A 20748-nucleotide genomic window follows, 5' to 3' on the forward strand; every position below is an offset into this window, starting at 1 on the left:
GGCTGCCCGTACTAGGAATTTGGCAAGCTGTGCTCCTGTTCACCCAAATGACATTTTAAAGCTCAACCCTACTTCCACAACAAAAAACAATCCTCACTGAATCTGCTTTTTCATTGGATAAATTTCAAAAATCAGAACTTTTGAGATGATCCTGGGCAACAGGCCACACTTACAGAGTAGCACCTTGACTAGCTCTGAATAGCAAATAGAACACATATCAGATCCAAGATCTACTTTTATTAAAATCCTGGTTAAACTCCAGAGCATTTCCAGATGTCAGATCTACCACAACGATGCTCTCAATTCCTCGAGGCATTCTCTCCCTTCCTTTTACTTGCCAGTAAGTCTTGCTTTAAGCTCACCTTTTATGGATGGAATATGGTCTAGCGCAGCACTGTTCAACAGAAATATAATGCAAATCACGAATGCAAGCCACGTAAATATTGTAGTAGCCACATCAGAAAAATAAAAACAGATGAAGTTAATATTTTAACCCCCAAATTACCATTTTAACATGTAATCAATACTTAAAAATGGAGATTTTTTGGGCTTCCCTGGTGGCGCAGTGGTTGAGAGTCCGCCTGCCGATGCAGGGGACATGGGTTCGTGCCCCGGTCCGGGAAGATCCCACATGCCGCGGAGCGGCTGTGCCCGTGAGCCATGGCCGCTGAGCCTGCGCGTCCGGAGCCTGTTGGTCCGCAACGGGAGAGGCCACAACGGTGAGAGGCCCGCGTACCGCAAAAAAAAAAAAAAAATGGAGATTTTTTCATTCATACTTTTGGACTCTGATATCTGATATCCAGTATGCATTTTACAGCACAGCTCAATTTGGACTAGCCACATTTCATGTGTTCAGGGGCCACATGTGAGTAGGGGCCACGGTACTGGACAATGAAGGTCTAGAGCCTTGCTACTCCAAGTGTAGCCCACAAATTAGAAGCGCCAGCATCATCTGGAAACCTGTTAGAAATGTTCAATGTCAAGCCCAACTCCAGATTTACTGAATCAGAATCTACAGTTCAAAAAGATCCCCAGGGGACTTCCCTGGGGGTCCAGTGGTTAAGACTCCTCACTTCCAATGAGGGGGGCGTGGGTTTGATCCCTGGTTGGGGAACTAAGATCCCACATGCCACACAGTGTGGCCAAAAAAAAAAAAAAAAAATCCCCAGGTGATCTGCATGCACAATAAAGCTTGAGAAGCACTGGTCTAAAGTGAGTCATTGGTCTCAGGTTCTTCATCTGATAAATGGAGGTGATAATCCTTACTTGGCAGGACTATCGTGAAGATTCTTGGTGGTTTACTTAATAGACCTAATATTTGAGATTTTAATGAATGGTAACTATTATTTAAGAAGGCCATGTAATAGAGTGGGCTTTACAGCTGGACAGAAAGAAATATAAATTCTGGTTCTTATAAGCTCCGGACCTTAAACAACTCACTTAACTTGAGGCTGGGCCAAACCGGAGTAGTAACAAATGACGCTAAGCTGCCTTGTTAGTTCACATGGCCTTTGTCCCAAACCAAAGTGTTACTTCCTGTGGCTCCAGTCTATTTTTCACAAGGAGAACCTAAGGACAGCAAAAACGTTTATTTGAAAAAATTACTATGTATTGAAAATATACATTAGAAATTATTACATACTTCCATAGCATTCCCCTCCCCCACCACAAAAGTAGAAATATCCGCTTGCTATGCTAATGCCATAGGTAAATTCAAACGAAAAGGAAAACATCATCAGCCCCCTTTCCTCGAACATTAGAGTTGGAGGGAAAAATGGTCAACTTATACCCGCCAATCAATAGGAATTTAACAAGTCCCAGTCTTCCACAGCAAGACACACATATTTCTGCTTTGAAGACTGTGAAGAGTTGCTCTGTTCCTTCTCTGGCTCCTCGAAAGCTCTCTTCTTGCTCTTCTTTGACTCCTGGCTTGAGAGGGCTTCGTGTTTCAACAGTGGTCCATGGCAATCTGGGGCTTTCTCTTTATAGAACTGGAGTTTCTCAGAAGAATTCATGTGGGCGTCTGCCAGGTGACACTTCACTGGGGCTTCTGTTCGAGCCCGCTTCCCATCTGTAAGGGTGACAAACGGAAGGGCAATGAGCTTTCCTATGCCACTGCTAACGGCTGCCTAAGTCCAGAAAGATGATCCAACGGAAGTGATAAGAGGCCCAAACAGGGTGAGGTTTGGATTTATTTTATTCCCTACTGAGTGCCCTGTAAAGTAACTTACAGCAAATGCACCAGCACAGGTTGAAGGTATGCACTCACGTGAGAGTATCACAGATTTGGATTCAAATCTCAGATCTGCCACTTGCTGCATAAATGACCTTGAGCAAGTGACTTGCCTGAGATTCAGTTTCCTCATCTTTAGAGGGATATAAAACCTATTTCATAAGGGTGATGTGAAGATAAAGTAACATAAGGGGCTTAGCACAATGCTTGGCACAATAGTAAAAGCTTGAAAAAACGTCAGCTATTATTACTCAAAATCTGGACTTGACTCTGTCTTCTAAAAACAGCCAAGTTTGCGGCACAACTCTAGCAAATGATACAACCTTATCCTATATTTTTTGGTTTGCCCTGAATTTTTCTTATTTTTCTACCTTTATTTTTCCTTCACTTCGATTTCATCCTTTAACTCCTTAGAGAAAAAAAGTACTGTAAAATACACATAACATAAATTTAGCATTTTAACCATTTTTAAGTGTATAGTTGTGACATTAAGTACATTCACATTGTTGTGCAAACATCACCACCATCCATCTCCAGAACTTTTTCAGCTTGGCGAAACTAAAACTTGGTATCCGGAAACTAAAACTTGGTATCTATTAAATAGTAACTCCCTACCACTCCTCACCTCAGTCAGTCCCCAGCAACCACCATTCTACTTTCTGTCTCTATGAACTTGACCACTCTAGGAATCTCATAAGAAGACTCATACAACATTTGTCTTTTTGACTGGCTTATTTCACTTAGCAGAATGTCTCTAAATTTCAGCAATGTTATAGCATGTGTTAAAATTTCCTTCCTCCTTAAGGCTGACTAATATTCCATTGTATGCAAATACTACATTTTGTTTATCCATTCATCTGTCAATGGACACTTGGGTTGCTTGTCCCTTTTGGCTACACTTTTAATTCCTTTTTAATGTTCTATATCCATCTACTTTTGTACCACTGCAAATTTTTTCTGGAACAAGATGGGATGTCAATAAGCACATAGGTACATCATACATACATTTAATAAGTTATTTTCCTGGTGCTGGTACTCAAAGCTAAGTGTGAACTTACACTGTAAGCTGTGTTGACAGAATACAAGTCTCAGTGATCTAATTAAGTCAATACTATCATAATTAATTTTCCCACTGAGTGAAGATGAGCTAAGTGCTTTAAGGGCAAATAACCTAAGGGCAAAACACTCCAAAGGAAAGGGGATTTCTCACAGAAATGCTGAGCAGCTGTTCCAGGCTCCGAGGTTTCTCGTGGCTTCACAGCTTCCGAAGTCACACGCTCCCACTGCAGAACAATCTAAAATGTATTTGGAAAGATTTGAATCCAAACAAAATCTCAAGCTTTCCTTGGTCCCCACCCCTCTCTTTCCATGAACACAAACCCCCATGGTAATCTTACTTCAGATGATGGTGATAAGAAAAAGAACCAAGTCAAGTCTGGATTTTCTGTTTTAAGGCATGAGTTGGTCAGAATACAAACATGCTGGATATACATACTTGCACGACTCAGAAAAAATCTACAAAGCTGACTCCCTATTTTCATCTCTATTCCAATCTAGAAATAAACTGCATATCCTTAAACTAAATACTAAAATTTAAAATCTTAGTCGTAACACTTTTCACACATTCCTAGACTCACTTTCATGCCTTAAACTATACCAACTATAACTCACTCTTGTACGTGTGTGAAAGGACCATGTTTCCATATTCTCATGACACTTCATGATCAGTTTCCATTTTTTTTAACTGCTACAAATGTATTTTTATTACAAGCTACTATAAATTCTTTTGAAAATTTGGTTTAGTATAAACTACACATAAATAAACAATTATTTCACATATAGCACAAGTAGCAAGCACTTTAAATTCAGCACTTCTCATGGTATGCAATGAAATGATCATAAAAGAAAGTCAAGACAAACATTTTCAGGTCACAGAGGCAGCACAACACATAGTTTAAGAATATTGTTCCAGAGTTAGTTCCACCACTACTAGCCAGGGGACCCTTGGCAAGTGATTTAATTTCTGTCTTTCAATTTCTTCATCCGTAAAATCGGGATTAATAATAGTACATAGCCCACTGGGCGGTTGTGAGGATTAAATGAGATTAACATACATGAAGGGTTTAGCAGTGTCTGGAATATAGGAAGCACTCAATAAATCTTAGTTGTCAGCCCCTCTATGATACCTCCCTGAGCACGGAAAATGGGGACAGATCTAAAAGAATGCTAAGATGAACTGAATCTGGTGGCTCAGGGGACAATAAGGAAAACTGTGCTTCTACTAACAGAAATAAGAATGTCAATTAGGAAGAGCTGTTTGGGGATGGGGAAGAAGAAGACAAGCCTGGTTCTGGACAAGCTGAATTTGAGGTGCCTGGCAGAGATTTATGGAGAATATTTAGGAACAGGTCTAACGTGTAAGAGAAGGTGATATCATTCCCGCAGGGACAGTAAAGGCTCTGAGAACAGTTCAGATCACCAGGAGAGTGGGTGGAGTTAGAAGAGAAGAGGAGAAGAGGAAATGAGGAATCAGCAAGAGCTAAAGGGAGAAGCGAGAAAGTTAGGGGATACTGAGCAGGAAGGCCAGAGAGAAAAAGCATAAGGCATGCATGTTTATATCAGAACTGCAGAAAAGCCAAGGAAGGTGAATAATGAGATCACATGCCACCTTCAGGACAACACCTGCAGCAGAGCCGTGAGGGCCAGAACTAGCTTACAAGGGATTAAGAACTGAGTAGGCAGTGAGGAGGTGGGAAGATGAGAAAAGAAAACAGCTCACAATCGCAATGGGGGATAAAGAACATGTGAGAATAGAAGTAACATGTTTATACACATAAAGAAAATGGTCAACAGAGAGTGAGATTGAAGATGTAGTGGTGGGGCAGTAGAGGGAAATTATAAGTAAAATATCACAGAGTAAGCTGGAGATCTCGGGGAACAGAACTGAAAGGAAAAGAGGCCACTAAAGGGCTTATCACTGGAATAAAGCGGCATACCTGTTCCCTTAGATAGGAGGGAAGTGGGGTATGTTGCAGAATTGTAGAAATTTTGAGACAGAGGGAAGTAAAGGACTCCTGTTAGATGGCCTCATTTTTCTGTGTCACCTTCTGAGAATGAGGCAGGAGGAGGATGGAGTCAGCCTGAAACAGTTTCAATAAGGATCAACAAAAGATAGATAAAGCACTGCTGCCAAGTCCTAGGGCCCAGATGAGACTGCACAGTGCTTTCAGTCCAGGCTGTTAGGTATTTTACTTCATCCTTAGCTCTGCAAGAAAGGTCCTGGTTTCTGCATTTTACAGATAAATAAAGAGACTCAAAGTTGCCTTAAGTCATATCCCTATTGGGTTGCTGAGCCAGGATCCCAAACTCAGGCCTCTGACCCTACAGCCTATGCTCTTTCCACCATGTCACCTGCTACCATAACCAAACTACATCAAGCCCTTGTAAGACCATCCCACACCTGCCCCAAGTCTACTGGATGTATCTAGGATTCTTCCAGCACTATAAACTTTGTCTGGCAATGAACTGTTGTATTATTTCAGCATGCATTTTCACAAACTTCAAAGTGCTTCTGAAACACTGATTCACCAGCACCCCTTCTTGCTTACTTATAGGGAGGTGATGCTACAATCAGGTGGTTGGATAGGTCCACAACCATGCGTTATTGCTTGGAGCCAAGGAGGGATCCAGATCAAAAAGTTTGGTGGTTCCTCTAGGCCTCCAGCAATAAACATTGGTTTATAGCATCTGAAGGAGAAAGGCACCAGCCACAGGGAGGCTGGCATCTACTGGTGCTCTACTACTTGGTTACCTTCTGACTCTCTACTTAAGTCTGTACTTTACCAACTTAAGGAAGACCATCAAAAAGACAAAGAGAGCATCAAAGTTCAGCTAAGAAGCTGAATATGGAAGGGCTCAGTGTGCTCAAACTAGCATAGTCTGATCTGGAAATATGGCCTCAATATGTGTCACCCGTGTTTCTGCCAGTACTTGGAGGATATCGGCTTCGTTGAGTTGGACTAAGTGAACTTCCTTGAATGGTTCATCCAGGACATCTACCTTTCCAAACAGTCCTAGTTCTTTGTACATAATTTAAAACTTCAAAAAGAAAGAAAGAAAATGGGAGAGCTCAGGATAAAAAAAGGTTTCTTCACTAAGAGTTAAGAAATTTGCCCCCAAAAGGGAAAGAGTTAGATTTGAATTCTTATCAGTGTGACTTATTCTCTTTCCAGTATACACACACTGCTAAGAGAATCTGTCCTTGTGAAGTTGGTTCACACTGCTTTTTTGCATAGCAAGCAAGAATTCATTTATTTTCTGAGTCATTTATAAGAAGGCGTTTTCTTCCAGGTCCCATACGGATGAAGCACAATCTAGCAACCAGAGCATGAGATTTAAGGACTGGCACCTAACACCTTTTCTTAAGTAACTGGGTTAGTTACCAGGCCATCAGTATCTCGGATTCGACTGAAGATGACAATTCAGCCAAGGAATACCAAGAGGATTAACATTTGTTCAAGTGTTGAATAAGACACTTGGAATTAAAATGAAGCCACATTAACTGTAGGAGAAAATATCTGCCTTACCTGGTCAGCCCAGCCCTCTGTCTTGCAGTTACTGTGATCAAATTCCTTCAAAGGCACTTTGGAGTGAACGAGACCTATGTGGGTCTGAAGCTTGTGTTTGACAGCTTTGACGTCCTAGTAAGGGAAAACCAGAACACTAATGCACACACATCTGGTTAACTCCTACTTGCCTTCAGTAGGAAATAAACACCATCACAGATCCCAGTCCTCTCTAAATGCCAATTAGCAGAAGCAAAATATCAAATTGTAAGTCTGGAAAAGCAAGAGAAGGGAGTAGAAGTCTTACCTTGAGTCCCGTCCCAGAGATATCTAAGCAGTTTAGTTTTCTAAAAGAAAAGAGGTATCCAATTCCTGCATCTGTGATATCAGGGTTACCTAAATGTCAAAACATAGATAGTATTCTGTTATAGTTATAAGTATTGCTACAATGCCAACAATAAGCTCAGGAAAAAAGGCCAAACAATGATAAAATAGAAAATACTGAGTGAACAAGCTTTTCAGAGTAAATTGAATGTAGAAATCTTATCTTTCCTATTGTAATGTGAAGGAGCTACGCTGGATGATCCTTAACATCCTTCACAGCTTTAACTTTCTAGGAGCTGGGGGTTAGCAGAAAAATTAATGAACCAGATAGTTATTCCAAAGGGTTTAATTTGGAACCACATGAAAACAACATACGTAAACATGTATTAGAATGGTATATTAGACTTTGTTCACAGCCGTTTTACGTCCAAAGTAAAAGATTTCTTTTAAAAAGATTTTCAAGGATACTGAGGCACAAAGACTATTAATGTCTTACTAACCTGCATTTTTTTTTAATCCTTTCTTACATATCACCTTCTCATATCAGAGAGTACTGCATTTAGCACTGAGTCCTAAAGACCATGAGCACAGTGCCTGGCACATTGTAGACACTCCAAAAATATTTCTTAAATGAATAGACTTCCCTGGGAGGAAGGGAGGGCATTCATTATCATCTTCATTTCACACAAGCCAAAACCAAGGCTCAGAGAGGTTAAATAACTTGCACAAGGGCACACAGTAGCAGAGCAAGGAGTGTCCTCTGACCTCAAACCCCTGCTCTTTCTATTTTTTTGACACCATACCATCCTGCCACATATTTAATAAATGCTCAGTTAAATCATAAATGATCTTACCCTCTTTCTACTACTGGAGTCAATAACTGGTTCATTCTGTGCAAGTTATCAAAACTGTGAATTTCATCCTGATTTTCACCAAGCAATTATTGATAAAAAATGACCTAGCTGACAGACACTATAGATCAGCAACTCAAAGAAAGTAAAAATGAGCCAAACGTCCTTCATATATGCTGTGAATATGATGAAAGGTCGCCCTGTCTGCAGAGAGTAAGTGGCATGGGTGAATCTGTAAGGGCTTTTACTACCTCACAGAGGTGGCACCATGCCAGGAAAGGTATTTGGCCAGGAGTCAAGAGCCTCTGGCTTTAGGTCCTGCTCTGCCGTTAACTTGTTGTGGCACCTAAGAAAGTCACCTCCCCTCAATTTTATCACCTCTCAAACAAAGAGGAAGAACTAAATGATTTCTAAGTCCATTCTTCCAACGTTAATCATCTATAACTTCTAATAAAACTTACAAGATAAATCTAATAATGTTAGATTTTCAAGGCCTCTTTTCATCACTCGAACTGGTGCCGTCATTTTCCGCACCCCGGCATCAGATAAACAATTATCCTTCAGGTGGAGTTGAGTTACACTAGAAAACAAAGTCCATAAGTAAATTACTTAAAGAGCATTTGAGAAAGTCTAGTCATGAGAACATACTTTCATAAATTTCATTCAAAAATATATCTTCTAACCTCTGCTATTTCATACATAATGCATTTAATAAAGTTAAAGATATTTTGGTGCTACTTCAGTTGCTAAGTGAGGGTTAACTTACCGATCAAAGTGTCATGTAGTACTAGTCTCAGATGGCAGAGGGCACTAAAGGTATATGATGGAATGAGGTAAACAGGGACTGCATTAAGGATATAAATACACTTGTTTATCACAAAAGCTGCATTCCTGACAAATGCTGTGTGAAAACCAAAACCACTCTAAATATACTGGGAAAGTCTGCTAAGAACTCCTATGAGAATTCTTTATGCAAAGCACAATTCTTTCATTCTAATTATTTTATAAATCCAATTCTCAGATTGGGTTTATAAGGTACAGACATAACCCAATCCATTCAGCTAACCTGTAACTGGTGTTATTAATGTGTTCCACTGTCCCACACTCAAGAAATCCGAACCTTTACTAACCTTGTACAAAAATACCTTTGCACAAGATGAACCGGTTTGCAGGGCAGAAATAGAGACCCAGATGTAGAGAAGAAACATACGGACACTGAGGCGGGGAAAGTGGCGGGGGTGCGAGTGTGGTGCTGGTGCTGGGATGAATTGGGAGATGGCAATTGACATATATACACTAATATGTATAAAACAGATAACTAATAAGAACCTGTTGTATAAAAAAATAAAATTCAAAAAAAAAAAAAACCTTTGTACAGGGCAGTAGGTAGGTGTCACTGTCCTAGGCAGGCCCCAAGAAACAAGTTAGACTCAGGTTTGTAGTACTGTTATCCTTCTGGGTGTTTATTAAACCACAAAGGAATCCATCTGCCTTGTCTCTGCTGGCCATACTGAGATCAGTCGGACTATTTGTGAATGGTATGAACTGGATGATTTCTTTAAATTAAGGTTCTTGAAAAGGATTTATTTGGTTGTCTTTTAATAGTTCACATTTTAAATAATTTACAGTTCATTAGCAGTTAAAATAGAAAATGATAATGATTGTAGAAACTGTATAACTTCTCATCTCTTGCTAGAATAAACCACGGCAAAATCATTTTTCAACACAGGTAGCGTCAAGTATTATATGTTGAAATAAAGTTTATTGAGGTAAAGAACCTAGTGACTTACTTTCCTAAGAGTTGTCCAATCTATACTGCTTGTACCAAGTAAATGAAGATTGAATCGTTTTAGAAAAAAGAATTAGCAAATAAACACAGGATTGGGAAGTAATCAACATTCTTCAAGATGATCCCAATTGATCATCCTTTAAAAAAAGAAACAAAACAATTCATCTACAAATGGTGGCAGGTCAATACCTAGACAGGGCCTCATTGGTGAGATGTTCTAGAAGTTCATGCTCATCTCCAAGCTTGCAACAGGATAGATCCAGGCAGGTCAGCTCCCGGAAAGACTTAATCTCCTCGAGTTTTTCTGAAATCACCAGATATCTGTGGGGCGTGGAGAGCAATCAACAGCTTTTCTTTTCCTTCTTTTAAAACATCACCATTTGTGGCTTTGTGACACATCAACATTCCATCAGGACAAGGTACTACGTAATAAGCAGACTTTACTGATTACTATGTAGGCACAGGTTGAATTTTTTAAGCTAAAAATCTTTTTATGTGATGGTGGAATAAAAACTTTAAATAAATAAATAAAAACATATGAGCAAAGGCAGGACACGAGAGAAAAAATCTTCTTTGTTATAAGTCAGACAGACCTTGGTGTCAGTGCTGGGATTTCATCAGAGAATTTCCAAACTTTAGAATACTCGAAATTTTAATCACTCATTCCTTTAAGGTTGCTTTTTATCTAATGCTCAGTATCTAGTGCTTTGAAAACTGGAACAGGCCAAGAATTCTGGGTTCTAACCAGCACATCCCCAAGAACATACCAAGATATATTTGACAGTCAGGTTTTATCTTTTCTATTCAAACACAAGTTTGAGTAGCTGCCCACGTCACTGTGCCACTGTTATCCTGCTAACTTTACTCCAAAAGTATGTGCAGCATGACTATTATAAGAACTCACTCTAAACTAGATGGTTATTAAGGCAAACCTGCAAGCATGAACACTTTAATTACACTGGGGCACCTTGCCAATCTGCTATCGGGAAGTATCAGGAGGCCTCTGGAGAGGAAAAGAAGATCAAAAAGACACTGCACAGCCCAGGCTATGGCCTCCACCCTGCTTTCTAGTTGTCCATCTATTTCATATGATGTCAGTGAGAAAAAATGAAAAGGGATTAGAAGAGACAGGAAACAGGAGAGGAGTCTAAGAGAACAGGGAAATGCTTGTGGGCAAGAGCATGCCTTTCTCATCCACTTTTCTCATGGATGTCTAGAAGTTTCCACAGCGAGATGGTAAGCTAGGATCAGTGGGGTTATACTTAAAAGTGTTCACATTTCTCTACTGTTGCCAGAATCATAATTACCAAAAACAGCACTGAATAATCCAAGGACAAGAAGGGAGTTAGATCTCTTTTCTTCCTACTTCCAATCAGAATAAGATATACTGAAGCTGATCGCTGGCCTGACTGCTGGGTACAGATGGCCTGGGGCACTGATACCCCCTCTAAGCTGCCTGGTGACTGAGCTCAGCTGGGTACACAAATGAGCCTTATTTACTCAGACATATTTTAATTGCATTGTAAATAAAGCTGCTGTTTTCCATCTTCCAATCACAGAGTTGAAGTGGGTTAATGGGAATTTGGGGAATTACTGGCAATTACAGAAAGGAAAACACACATCCTTTGATCAGTTAACCAAAAGATATTTAGTAATTCTGAAACAAGGGTTATCTGGGAAGGACACAAAAACGTATAACATGATTAACAAACATTACAAAAATCAAAGCTGAGAAACGAACATGCAAAACCACAGACACTACTACATGCTTATCTAGGACGTAATTGAAGCTCTAGGGTCTCGCTCAAAATTAGTCTTACAACTTGCCCCTTAAAAAGTTCAGAAGAGTATAGTGGAGAAGCAACAGAAACAGCACAGATATTTTAGTGTCAGACCTGAGTTTGGGTTCCAGCAATGCTAATTACTTGTATGATTGTAAGAAACTTACTTAACCTCTGTGAGCCTCAATTTCTCCAGCTAGAAAATGGAGCTGATGATCACTTCCTTTAAGGACTATTAAGAAAATCAGAAAAAATGTTCCAAAAGTAAATGGCATCTCATAGGCCCTCATTAAATGGTAGCTATTATAATTACTTCGGTTACACAGGGTGATATTTTAAGGCAAATACTTGCCTCCCTGTGACCACCGGTGGGATTAAAAATCACAGGGAGGAGACAGTTTTGTAGGGTTGAAACCCAGTTGCACTGGCTTCTCCTTTTGGCAGGCAGCTTTGTGACCCAACCCCACAAAGCAAGTGCCTGTACCTACACGATTATCTTATTTTTCAATTATTTTCTCAAGCTCTTTCCCCATGACCTGAACCCTTTCATGCTGGTAAAACCTTTGCTGCTGCAGCTTCAGCTGAGAATTGCAAATGCAAACCCAAATCTCCTGCCTTCTTCCTATTTTCCTTTGAGGGTTCAAAAGAAGGCAAGTTTTTGATCACAACTGAAAAATCTTACTCTTATATCTGAATAAGGCAGCATTGTCTTATTTGTAATTGTTGCAATAAAATATGAGCCAAAAGATTGCTAAAAATGTTTCTTATATTTTTCTGATTATAAAAGTAATACACATTCCTTGGAGAAAAAAATTAAGAAAATCTGGAAAACTATAAAGAAAATTAAAACCAACTTCAATCTCATTACCTAAATTACATTTCAGTGGGCTTCTCTTCCCCCCCCCATATATGCAATACATGTAAATTTTTCTATTTTTTTTACAAACAAAATTGGGATCATACATATAATTTTAATTTTTATTTTTTTCATTTATTATATAATGAACATTTTACCACACCATTTTAAATGATCTTTGGATATTATCTTAAAAGTTATACACTATTTCATTATATGAATGTACCATAATTTATTTAATTAATTTCCTCTTGTTGGATATTCAGCTTTCAGATTTTCACTATAACAAATAGTACTACAATGAACACCCTTATGTAAAGTATTTGTTCTCATATCTGATTATTACATTAGAAATTAGAACAGACTCTTAATAAATGGAATTAATGGGTCAAACAAAAGATATGAATATTTTTAAAGCTTTTGATACATATTGCCAAGCTTCTTTCCAGAAATGCTACATTAATTTATGTGCTCATCAAATGTGAATGGAAGTGCTATTCTCATCCAATTTGACCACTGGAACAGTGTGCAGACATCACAAATGGATAAAAAGCATCTTCCCTATTGTGAGAAATACTTAAGGTATAATGGTACGTGGAGAAAAAAACAGAACACAATTTATAGATAGAGTATATTCCCAAATGTATAAAGATATATATAATGGTATACTATACTGCTATCTTAAAAATCTACACATATTGATGGAAAATGATTTTCAAAATATGTGAAGAAAGCAAAGTGCATACCAGTGTGAGTACTGTGTGTGTGCTGCCGTTTGTATAACAAAGGGGACAGCTATACATGCATGTGTATGTACAGAATTATCTCTGGAATTATGTAAAAGAAATTGATAACAGTAGTTGCCTCTGGGGAAGGGAAACAGGAGAGAGATGGGAGGGAGGCTTATGTTCCACGTTATACCTTTTTGTGTTTGTGTTTAAATTTTCTGTGTATTTTTTCAAGTTTTTCTTTTTAATTAGTAGATGCCTTGAAAGTCATTTTACACGATGGTGGTATAAAAATTTTAAATAAATCAATAAAAGTATATGAGCAAAGGCAGGTGATAAGAGAAAACATCTGCTTTGTTAGAAAATAGACAGACCCTGGTTCTGGTGTTGGGACCTTACTGAAAATTTCCAAACTTTAAGACACTTGAAATTTTAATCACTTATTCTTCTAAAGTTGCTTTTTATCTAATGCTCAATATCTAGTGGTCTGAAAACTGGAATAGAGACAGGAACTTTGGTTACTAATCTTCACATTCCCGAGAGCATACCAAGAGATATTTAGCAAATCACATTTTCTTTTCTATTTTCTCTTTCTAGAAAAGTTGGTAGAGGAGTATTTACTACCTAATGGAGGAGCTGTGGTAATCAACTAATCCTTGTAAAGTGTTTTCAAAATAAACCTAAGTGTTGTCTGGGAGGGTAAGGGAGAAAGACAATGATTTTTCTCAAAACGGCCTACCACTTCGTGTATGGAAATTCTGAACTCAAGGGCTGTTTGATGGGGAAAGTGCCCAAGCCCACTAAGCCCCGTAGCTTGACAGAATTCACACACCCAATAAAATACTCACTATCGTAATCAGAACACCCACCTGTTTCGCAAACACAAGGAGCAAAGCACCAGACTTCCATAGGCCTCTGTAAATTTCTGTAAAGCCCTGAGCCCTGCACCTGGCTCTGTGAATTTCTGTCTGGCTTCAGCAGCAGAGAACAGCTTTTCAGCAATCTGCTCAGGGAAGCCAATAAGGGAATCAATGTGATCAACATTGTCAGAGATGAAGCCCAGGACGAGGCTGAAGAGGGATTTGGCAGAGTACCGAAGATTCCCCTCCCGGGTGTATGTGAAGATGAAATGATCAGTCTTCTCTTTCTGTGCAGTATCATCTTCCCTGTTCATGCAAAGCTCCACCGAAAAGCCTTTGGGAAACAGTCTGAAAGGCCTTGGCTTCTGCAGGCTACTCCTGACACCATCCAAGGCCAGATTGACCATGTGCAGTTGCCCATTTTCTCGCACGTAGACAGGCCCTGGGTCCAGGTGGTTTTCTGAGTTGAGGTAGTAAGACATTGCCTTGGTTGCAACTGTAAAAGCAAGGCACAAGGAAATCAAATCCAATTAAAATGCCATTTGTAACGTGTAACTTCATCTTGCTGTGCCCAGAGTTTTATGAGCTTTCCAGGCAGGCCCTGTAGCTGATTTGGGGAATCAAAGCTTACCAGTTGCCTGTGAACTATGGCACTGGAGGTTACCTCTATTACCTCGACCTGGAAGCCCTTTCCTATGCTTCCCCTTTTCTTGTCTATCTGGTGAACTCTTATTCATCTTTCAAAAGCCAGCTCAAATCTCATTTCTAAAATTCACTCTAAGGGAGTTATCACAGAAGTGGTCAAAGAGTCACCTACAAGGAAAGTCATGGCAGCACAGCTGATATTAGCAAAACAACCGAAAATAACCTAAATGTTCAACAAGGGTGTTATTATATAAATGATGATACATCCATACCATGGAATGTTATGCAGCCATTAAAATGATAAAATTTTTTATTGATTTGCAAATTACAAATTGTACACGTGGAATTTACTATTTGTTTTTTTTTAATTAATTTATTTTTATTTATTTATTTTTGGCTGCATTGGGTCTTCACTGCAGCACGTGGGCTTTCTCTAGTTGCAGTGAGCGGGGGCTACACATCGTTGCGGTGCACGGGCTTTTCATTGCAGTGGCTTCTCTTGTTGCAGAGCATGAGCTCTAGGAGGCGAGCTTCAGTAGTTGTGGCACATGGGCTCAGTAGTTGTGGCACATGGGCTCAGTAGTTGTGGCACATGGGCTCAGTAGTTGTGGCTTGCAGGCTCTAGAGCACAGGCTCAGTAACTGTGGCACACGGGCTCAGTTGCTCCGAGGCATGTGGGATCTTTCTGGACCAGGGCTCAAACCCGTGTCCCCTGCATTGGCAGGCGGATTCTTAACCACTGTGCCACCAGGGAAGTCCAACTATTTCTGTTTTTTAAAACATGTTTACACACAGAACAAAGGCTAGAAACTAATAACTCCCTTGCTACCTTGGCACCTTCCACACATTTCTTTATTGCACTTGGCTCACAGTTCTGCTACTGATTTATTTCTGGGCGTGTTCTGCTGATTTGAGCTCCTTGAGAGCAAGGATCATGTTTAATTCATCCACCCTAACAACATAGTGCTCTGGCATGTAATAGTCCCTGAGTAGATATTCATGGAACTAAAGTTTACTCCTTTGCTAAACCTTACACAGACCACAAGCAACATGGTTTTTTGGATCCACAAATAAAGACCTCCACCACAAGAGCTAACTAAAAGCTATTAAGGTGTGATGCTTCCAAGGGCTAGAATAGCTTTTAGTTAGCTCTTGTGCCTTAACTTCTTCAGTTAGCTGGCACTTCCGAAGTAAGGCAACATATCAAAAACAGCAGGGTAAAAAAAAAAACAGCAGGGTATTTATGCAATCATATGGGTGACATTTTGTGTCCAAGCGCTAACTGAAATAAACACTTGCTTTCCTGAGGAACTGTGAGGTTTCAAAATATTCGAGAAATTGCCAAGTTAAATAAAATGAAAGTATATGATTATTATTGCTACAATTTTCAGGTAAAACTTAATATAATATAGGTCAAAAAGCTGCTATTATCTCTAAAAGACTCTGACTGACTTTTAGAGTGAACAAACCCAGTTTCTTCTGCATCAATGCAGGGCTAGGATGTAGCTCTGAAGCCACTTAAAAGTGTCAACAATCAATCAAGTCAGTGATCAAAAATGCTGAGTCTCTGGAGATCAAACACTGATCCTGTTTGTGGGTATCAGTATGATCCATGTTTCTCCTGAGGATAATTATGTGTATAAAAGCACATCAGAAAAGAGGGCCCTGCCACGCCCGAGAGCCTCGCTCTTCCCTGCTCATCTCCTTATGCCCTACTCTCTGGCTAAGCCATACGACCCAGGTAAGTTGGCTGTGTTCTCGTCTCACTGGCCCTTGCACATCCTGCTCCCTTTGGCTGGAACATCCTCCTCTGCTTCCCTGACCTAGCTAACTCCTAGTTATCATTAACACTCAGCTCAACCACCATCCCTCTCCTGAGAAAACTTCCTAACCCCTGCACTAGTGCACACATCTGTCTGGTTTTCCCAGAGCACCAATGTCTCTTTCTACATAGCACCTCGCACTGTGTACTGTCCGTTCACTTTCTAATATTTCCAAAGCTGTGAGCCCTTTGAGTACACGACACTTAACTTGATTCATCTCTCTTTTCTTTTCCAGGCCCAACACAGAGCCTAGCTTGAATAAGTCCTCAACAGATATTTGCTGAACCAAATGAAGAGGAAGGGTGAGACCTCAAAGGGACAGACTTAGTACTCTGAGCTGCAAGGCCTGCTGATACTGTTGCTAGGAGCCAGCTCCTCTACCAGGCAACAGCTGCAGACTCCTCCCCCACTCGCCAGACCCTTTTGCAGGTGGTAGAAGCAAAGAGGATGATGGGAGTATATTGCTACTGGTACTACCAGGGAGGAAAAAAAAATCTAAAAACCAGAAAAAAAAAATTGGCTGGCTCTCATAACCCATACTCTCGCCAGTATTCAGTGCCTGCTGCCGAGGAGATACTTCACTTATTCTAAGCTTTTCTTCCAGGGGTAAGCACCTGGCCCCTTCAGTCTCACAGAGTTTAATCTTGGTAAGGAGATAAAGCAGATCCCTTTCGGTCTTTATCTCTGGATTTGGACATTCAGAGTCCTACTCTACCTGTAGACCAGAAAGTAGATACCAGATATGGCCCCAAACAAGAATGACTTAATTTTAAAAGTAGAAAGACAAATTCCATGGAACATATTATAAGTAATCAGCACACTATAAACTTCCTGGCAACGAAATAGGGTCTGCCTATCTGTAGTACCCCTAACCATCACCTGCAATAGTGTCTTCCATAAACTTTGGAGTAAAATGGACAAATGGATGAATGGATGACCACTTCCGGTGAAAATCAGAAAAATCTGATTCCATCCAGCAGAGGGCACAAGCAGCTTGGGACCAAAGTGAGGACACTTACCCAGGCTGCCCCAAATCCTGGCAGCTCCGGCTTCCATGGATCATTTTCAAAAACGGCACAGTTCTGGCTATATTTTACTTTTAAATTACTCATCAAATGCTAGTTCTCTTTCTAAACGATGAAAAAAACCAAATATTTCCTGAAGAGTAAGCCCACATCATCTGTCCAGAAACCCCAAGGGCTCTCTGTTCTTCAACTATGATACTTGAGGAACTGACCATGGTCAGGAAATCCTGGTGACCTTTGATTTCTACTACTAAATTTGTGCATCTTGCACTTTCACAGTAAGGAGCTTCCTGAGAGTTTGTGAAGTACTATAAAATGATCTAAGAATTGAATTAATGTTTAAGCCTTTCAAGGTTAAGAACCATAAAGGTGAGAAAATTCCAAACAAAGCTTCTGTAACTTGACTTTGCTTGTGCCTGGCTGTTACACAGAGTGGTCTATTATAAGGGAGCCGCTCAGGAGACAGGGCCTATTCTATACCATGGCACAAATACTACACGAACTGGAAAATTTAAGTAATTGGTATGTGAAAGAATAACAATGTCCAGTGGAGATCTGTATTAGCTATACTTCATATTAGAGCGACAGAGTAACAGGGCATTCTGATAGCCTCTAAGCCTGTCTCCAGACAGGGAGTTTTGTAACCCATAAAACCTCATAGAAAACTATTACAATAGTGCATGTTCTAGTATTTGGTCACCACAAATGAGCCAAAGTTACCATGAAGCATGTCATTTCATCAAATGAATAAGATGTAGCCTTACTACATTAAAAACTCAGTTCTCTTCAGCCTCTTTGAATAAGAGGCAAGATAAAATAATTGATAACTAAACAGCTTTTTAGATCTTCAAGCCAGTTTGCCAAGCAAGACTCATGACTACCCAGTCAAGTGGACTGGAAGGACAGAGTCAGGGAAGCAGACAATTAAAATTGTGAGCTGAGTCTATGGATATCTAATTTGAAAAGAAAGAGAAGAAAACGCCTAACTTTAGTAGGTAAAGTAAGTTAACAATCCCCCAGGAATATTAATCATAGTAAGATTATGATGATAACAATAGTGGGTGTGAAAGCTACCACTGAGTTGCCAAGCACTGTTAGGCACTATATTAAATGATTCCTGTAATTCTCAACAATCCTACGAAGTCAGGATCGCCATTTAACAGATGAAGGCGCTCAGAGACGTAAAGTAACTTAAGAAACAGAACTAATAAGTGGCAGAGCCAGAATTCAATCTCAAGGCTGTATCACTCCAAAGCTCAAGCTCTTGCCACTGCATGATGCTGTCTCTCAAGAATAAAAATATGACATCAGCCTTAAGGATAAAAAAATGTTAAAAATTAATCTCACCCACCTGTTGGATCCCTCTGGTATTCACTGACTCAAGCTGGGGGGGAGGGGTGAGAGAGGGAGGAGATAAAAAAAACAGTGGACAACTGAGGAAAGAGTTGGTGGGAACAGAGCCAGGACAGAGCTACACTGAGGCCTCCCCTCCTTCCTCTGCCAGGGCAGAAATTACCCAAATCCACACACCAGGAAAACACCTGTCAATCCATGGCCGTCATCCCAAGGCTGCAGACACCCTTGGTTTATTTGAAAATGCAGTATTCTGAAGAAAGTTTCTAACATAAAAACCTGAACAGAAACTAGCTCCAAACCACCAATAACCAACTAACAATCTCAAGTTTATTGTTCTGGGTCACCACCATTATCCAGTTTTCAACTTACTTCTGTTGTCCTATAACTTGCACTTTCCTACCTGCCTTCTCACCATACCTAGCTCCTTACTTCCCTCTTAGAACAGACCAATCTCTCCTACACCCTGACATTTCACAGCTTTTCTACCTGCCAACTCTAAGCTTCTCACACAAGATCCAATCTCCACACCAAAATTCCTAATCCACCCCCTTCACCCACGCCCAGCTCCCCTGCCCCCACCTCTCAAACCTCATGCCCTTCCAATCCTTCCATCCCTTCTGAAATACGGCTCCCTGTCGCCCAGCTGCAAGCCCACCTCCACCTGGCTCTCCTTCCTTCCCCCCACACCATTCCACCCGCGCCCTCTCTAACCCCCATGCACTCTTCCTCTGTCCTTCACCATGTACTCCTCCCTTCCTCCCATTCTGAGATTCCCTCTCCCAGGACCCCAAACTCTCCATCTTTTTCCTGGTCTTCTGCCCTCAACCTTCAAAATCCTTCACGCTCACTATGCCCAACTTCACAGCCCCAACAACTTCTCCCTGCCCCCAAAACCCCACCCCTTCTCCTATTCCCATCCTAGATCCTTTCCTCCTTGCACTCTTCTAATCCCACTTTTTCCCCCTCCCCAGTACTGCAATTCTCCCTCTCTCTCTAAATTCCCACGCATGTCCCTCCCCAAATCCACCCAAGCTAATCCTGCTCCCTTTTCCCACCCAGGCCCCGAACCCCAAGTCTCACACGCCCCCATACACTACCCCAGCACCCCAACTCCACCCTTAAACCCGTCTCTGACAACCCTAGACCCTCACACCTTTCACCCAACCACACCCCAGCCCCGTCCTTCTCGGTCTTCCCCTCCCCCCATTCCACCCCTCCCTCAAACCTCACACCCGCCCCCACTCGCAGCCCCGGGCTCGGTGAGCGGCCCAGCCCGCGGCCGCCACCTACCTGTGCCCCTGCCTGGGGCAGCCAGCAGCAGCTCCTCGCTGACGGCTCCCTCCTCCCGCGGCGCGGCTGAAGGGGGAAGCGGCTCTGCGCCCCCGGCACAAAGCTAGGGAGGGTGGGACAGAGAGTGTGCGGGAGAAGGGAGGGGGCTGGGGGCGACCTGCGCCTTGGGACCGCGGGGCCGTCGGGGGCGGGGGGATGGCTGGGCAGGGGAGGCGCGCTTGCGCGATACCCGGCATGAGGGGCGGGGTCGCGCTTGGAGGCGGGGCCGGACCCGGGGCTGGCGACCTGAGGGCCTAGGGCTCTGAGCAGGGAGAGGTGGGGACTGCGCGTGCGTGCTCTTGCGAGGGCGGGTCCCGTGGGTCTCAGAAGCCCCAGGGAGCCAGCTTAGCTGGGGGAGGGTAAGCAGCGTGTGCTCGGGCGCATGCCTAGGGAAAGGCCCTTGGGCGGGGCTGCGGAGCTCAGCCCGCGCAGTAAGGAAGAGCACGGGGGCGTGGTCTGGGGGCGGGGCCTGAGGGAGACTGGGCGCGTACAACCGGGAGTACAGCGGTGCGCGACTGGGATCTCGGAGGAGGCTGGGCGGGAGCGGGGCGGAGCTGGGGACCGGCACGGTGCGCAGGGTGGG

General features: G+C 41.7%; 1 protein-coding gene across 2 annotated transcripts; it reads right to left on the reverse strand.

Moving 5' to 3' along the window:
* Positions 1-1574: 1574 nt before the first annotated feature.
* LRRC42 (leucine rich repeat containing 42) lies at positions 1575-20342 on the reverse strand. 2 transcript variants are annotated; one of them, XM_019937748.3, is made up of 9 exons: positions 20127-20342; positions 18832-18864; positions 13997-14483; positions 9952-10083; positions 8435-8553; positions 7106-7194; positions 6820-6933; positions 3444-3528; positions 1575-2071 (listed from the first exon to the last, which is right to left on the reverse strand). In XM_019937748.3, the coding sequence occupies exons 3-9, from the start codon at positions 14467-14469 to the stop codon at positions 1797-1799; spliced, it is 1287 nt and encodes a 428-aa protein (XP_019793307.2). In that variant the 5' UTR covers positions 14470-14483; positions 18832-18864; positions 20127-20342; the 3' UTR covers positions 1575-1796. The 2 variants fall into 2 exon arrangements, with proteins under 2 accessions (XP_019793307.2, XP_004329613.2); XM_004329565.4 differs by lacking the exon at positions 18832-18864 and having other exon boundaries at positions 20127-20340.
* Between the last annotated feature and the right edge of the window lie 406 nt (positions 20343-20748).

This window comes from Tursiops truncatus, chromosome 1 (assembly GCF_011762595.2).
Source record: "Tursiops truncatus isolate mTurTru1 chromosome 1, mTurTru1.mat.Y, whole genome shotgun sequence".
Lineage (NCBI taxonomy): Eukaryota > Metazoa > Chordata > Mammalia > Artiodactyla > Delphinidae > Tursiops > Tursiops truncatus.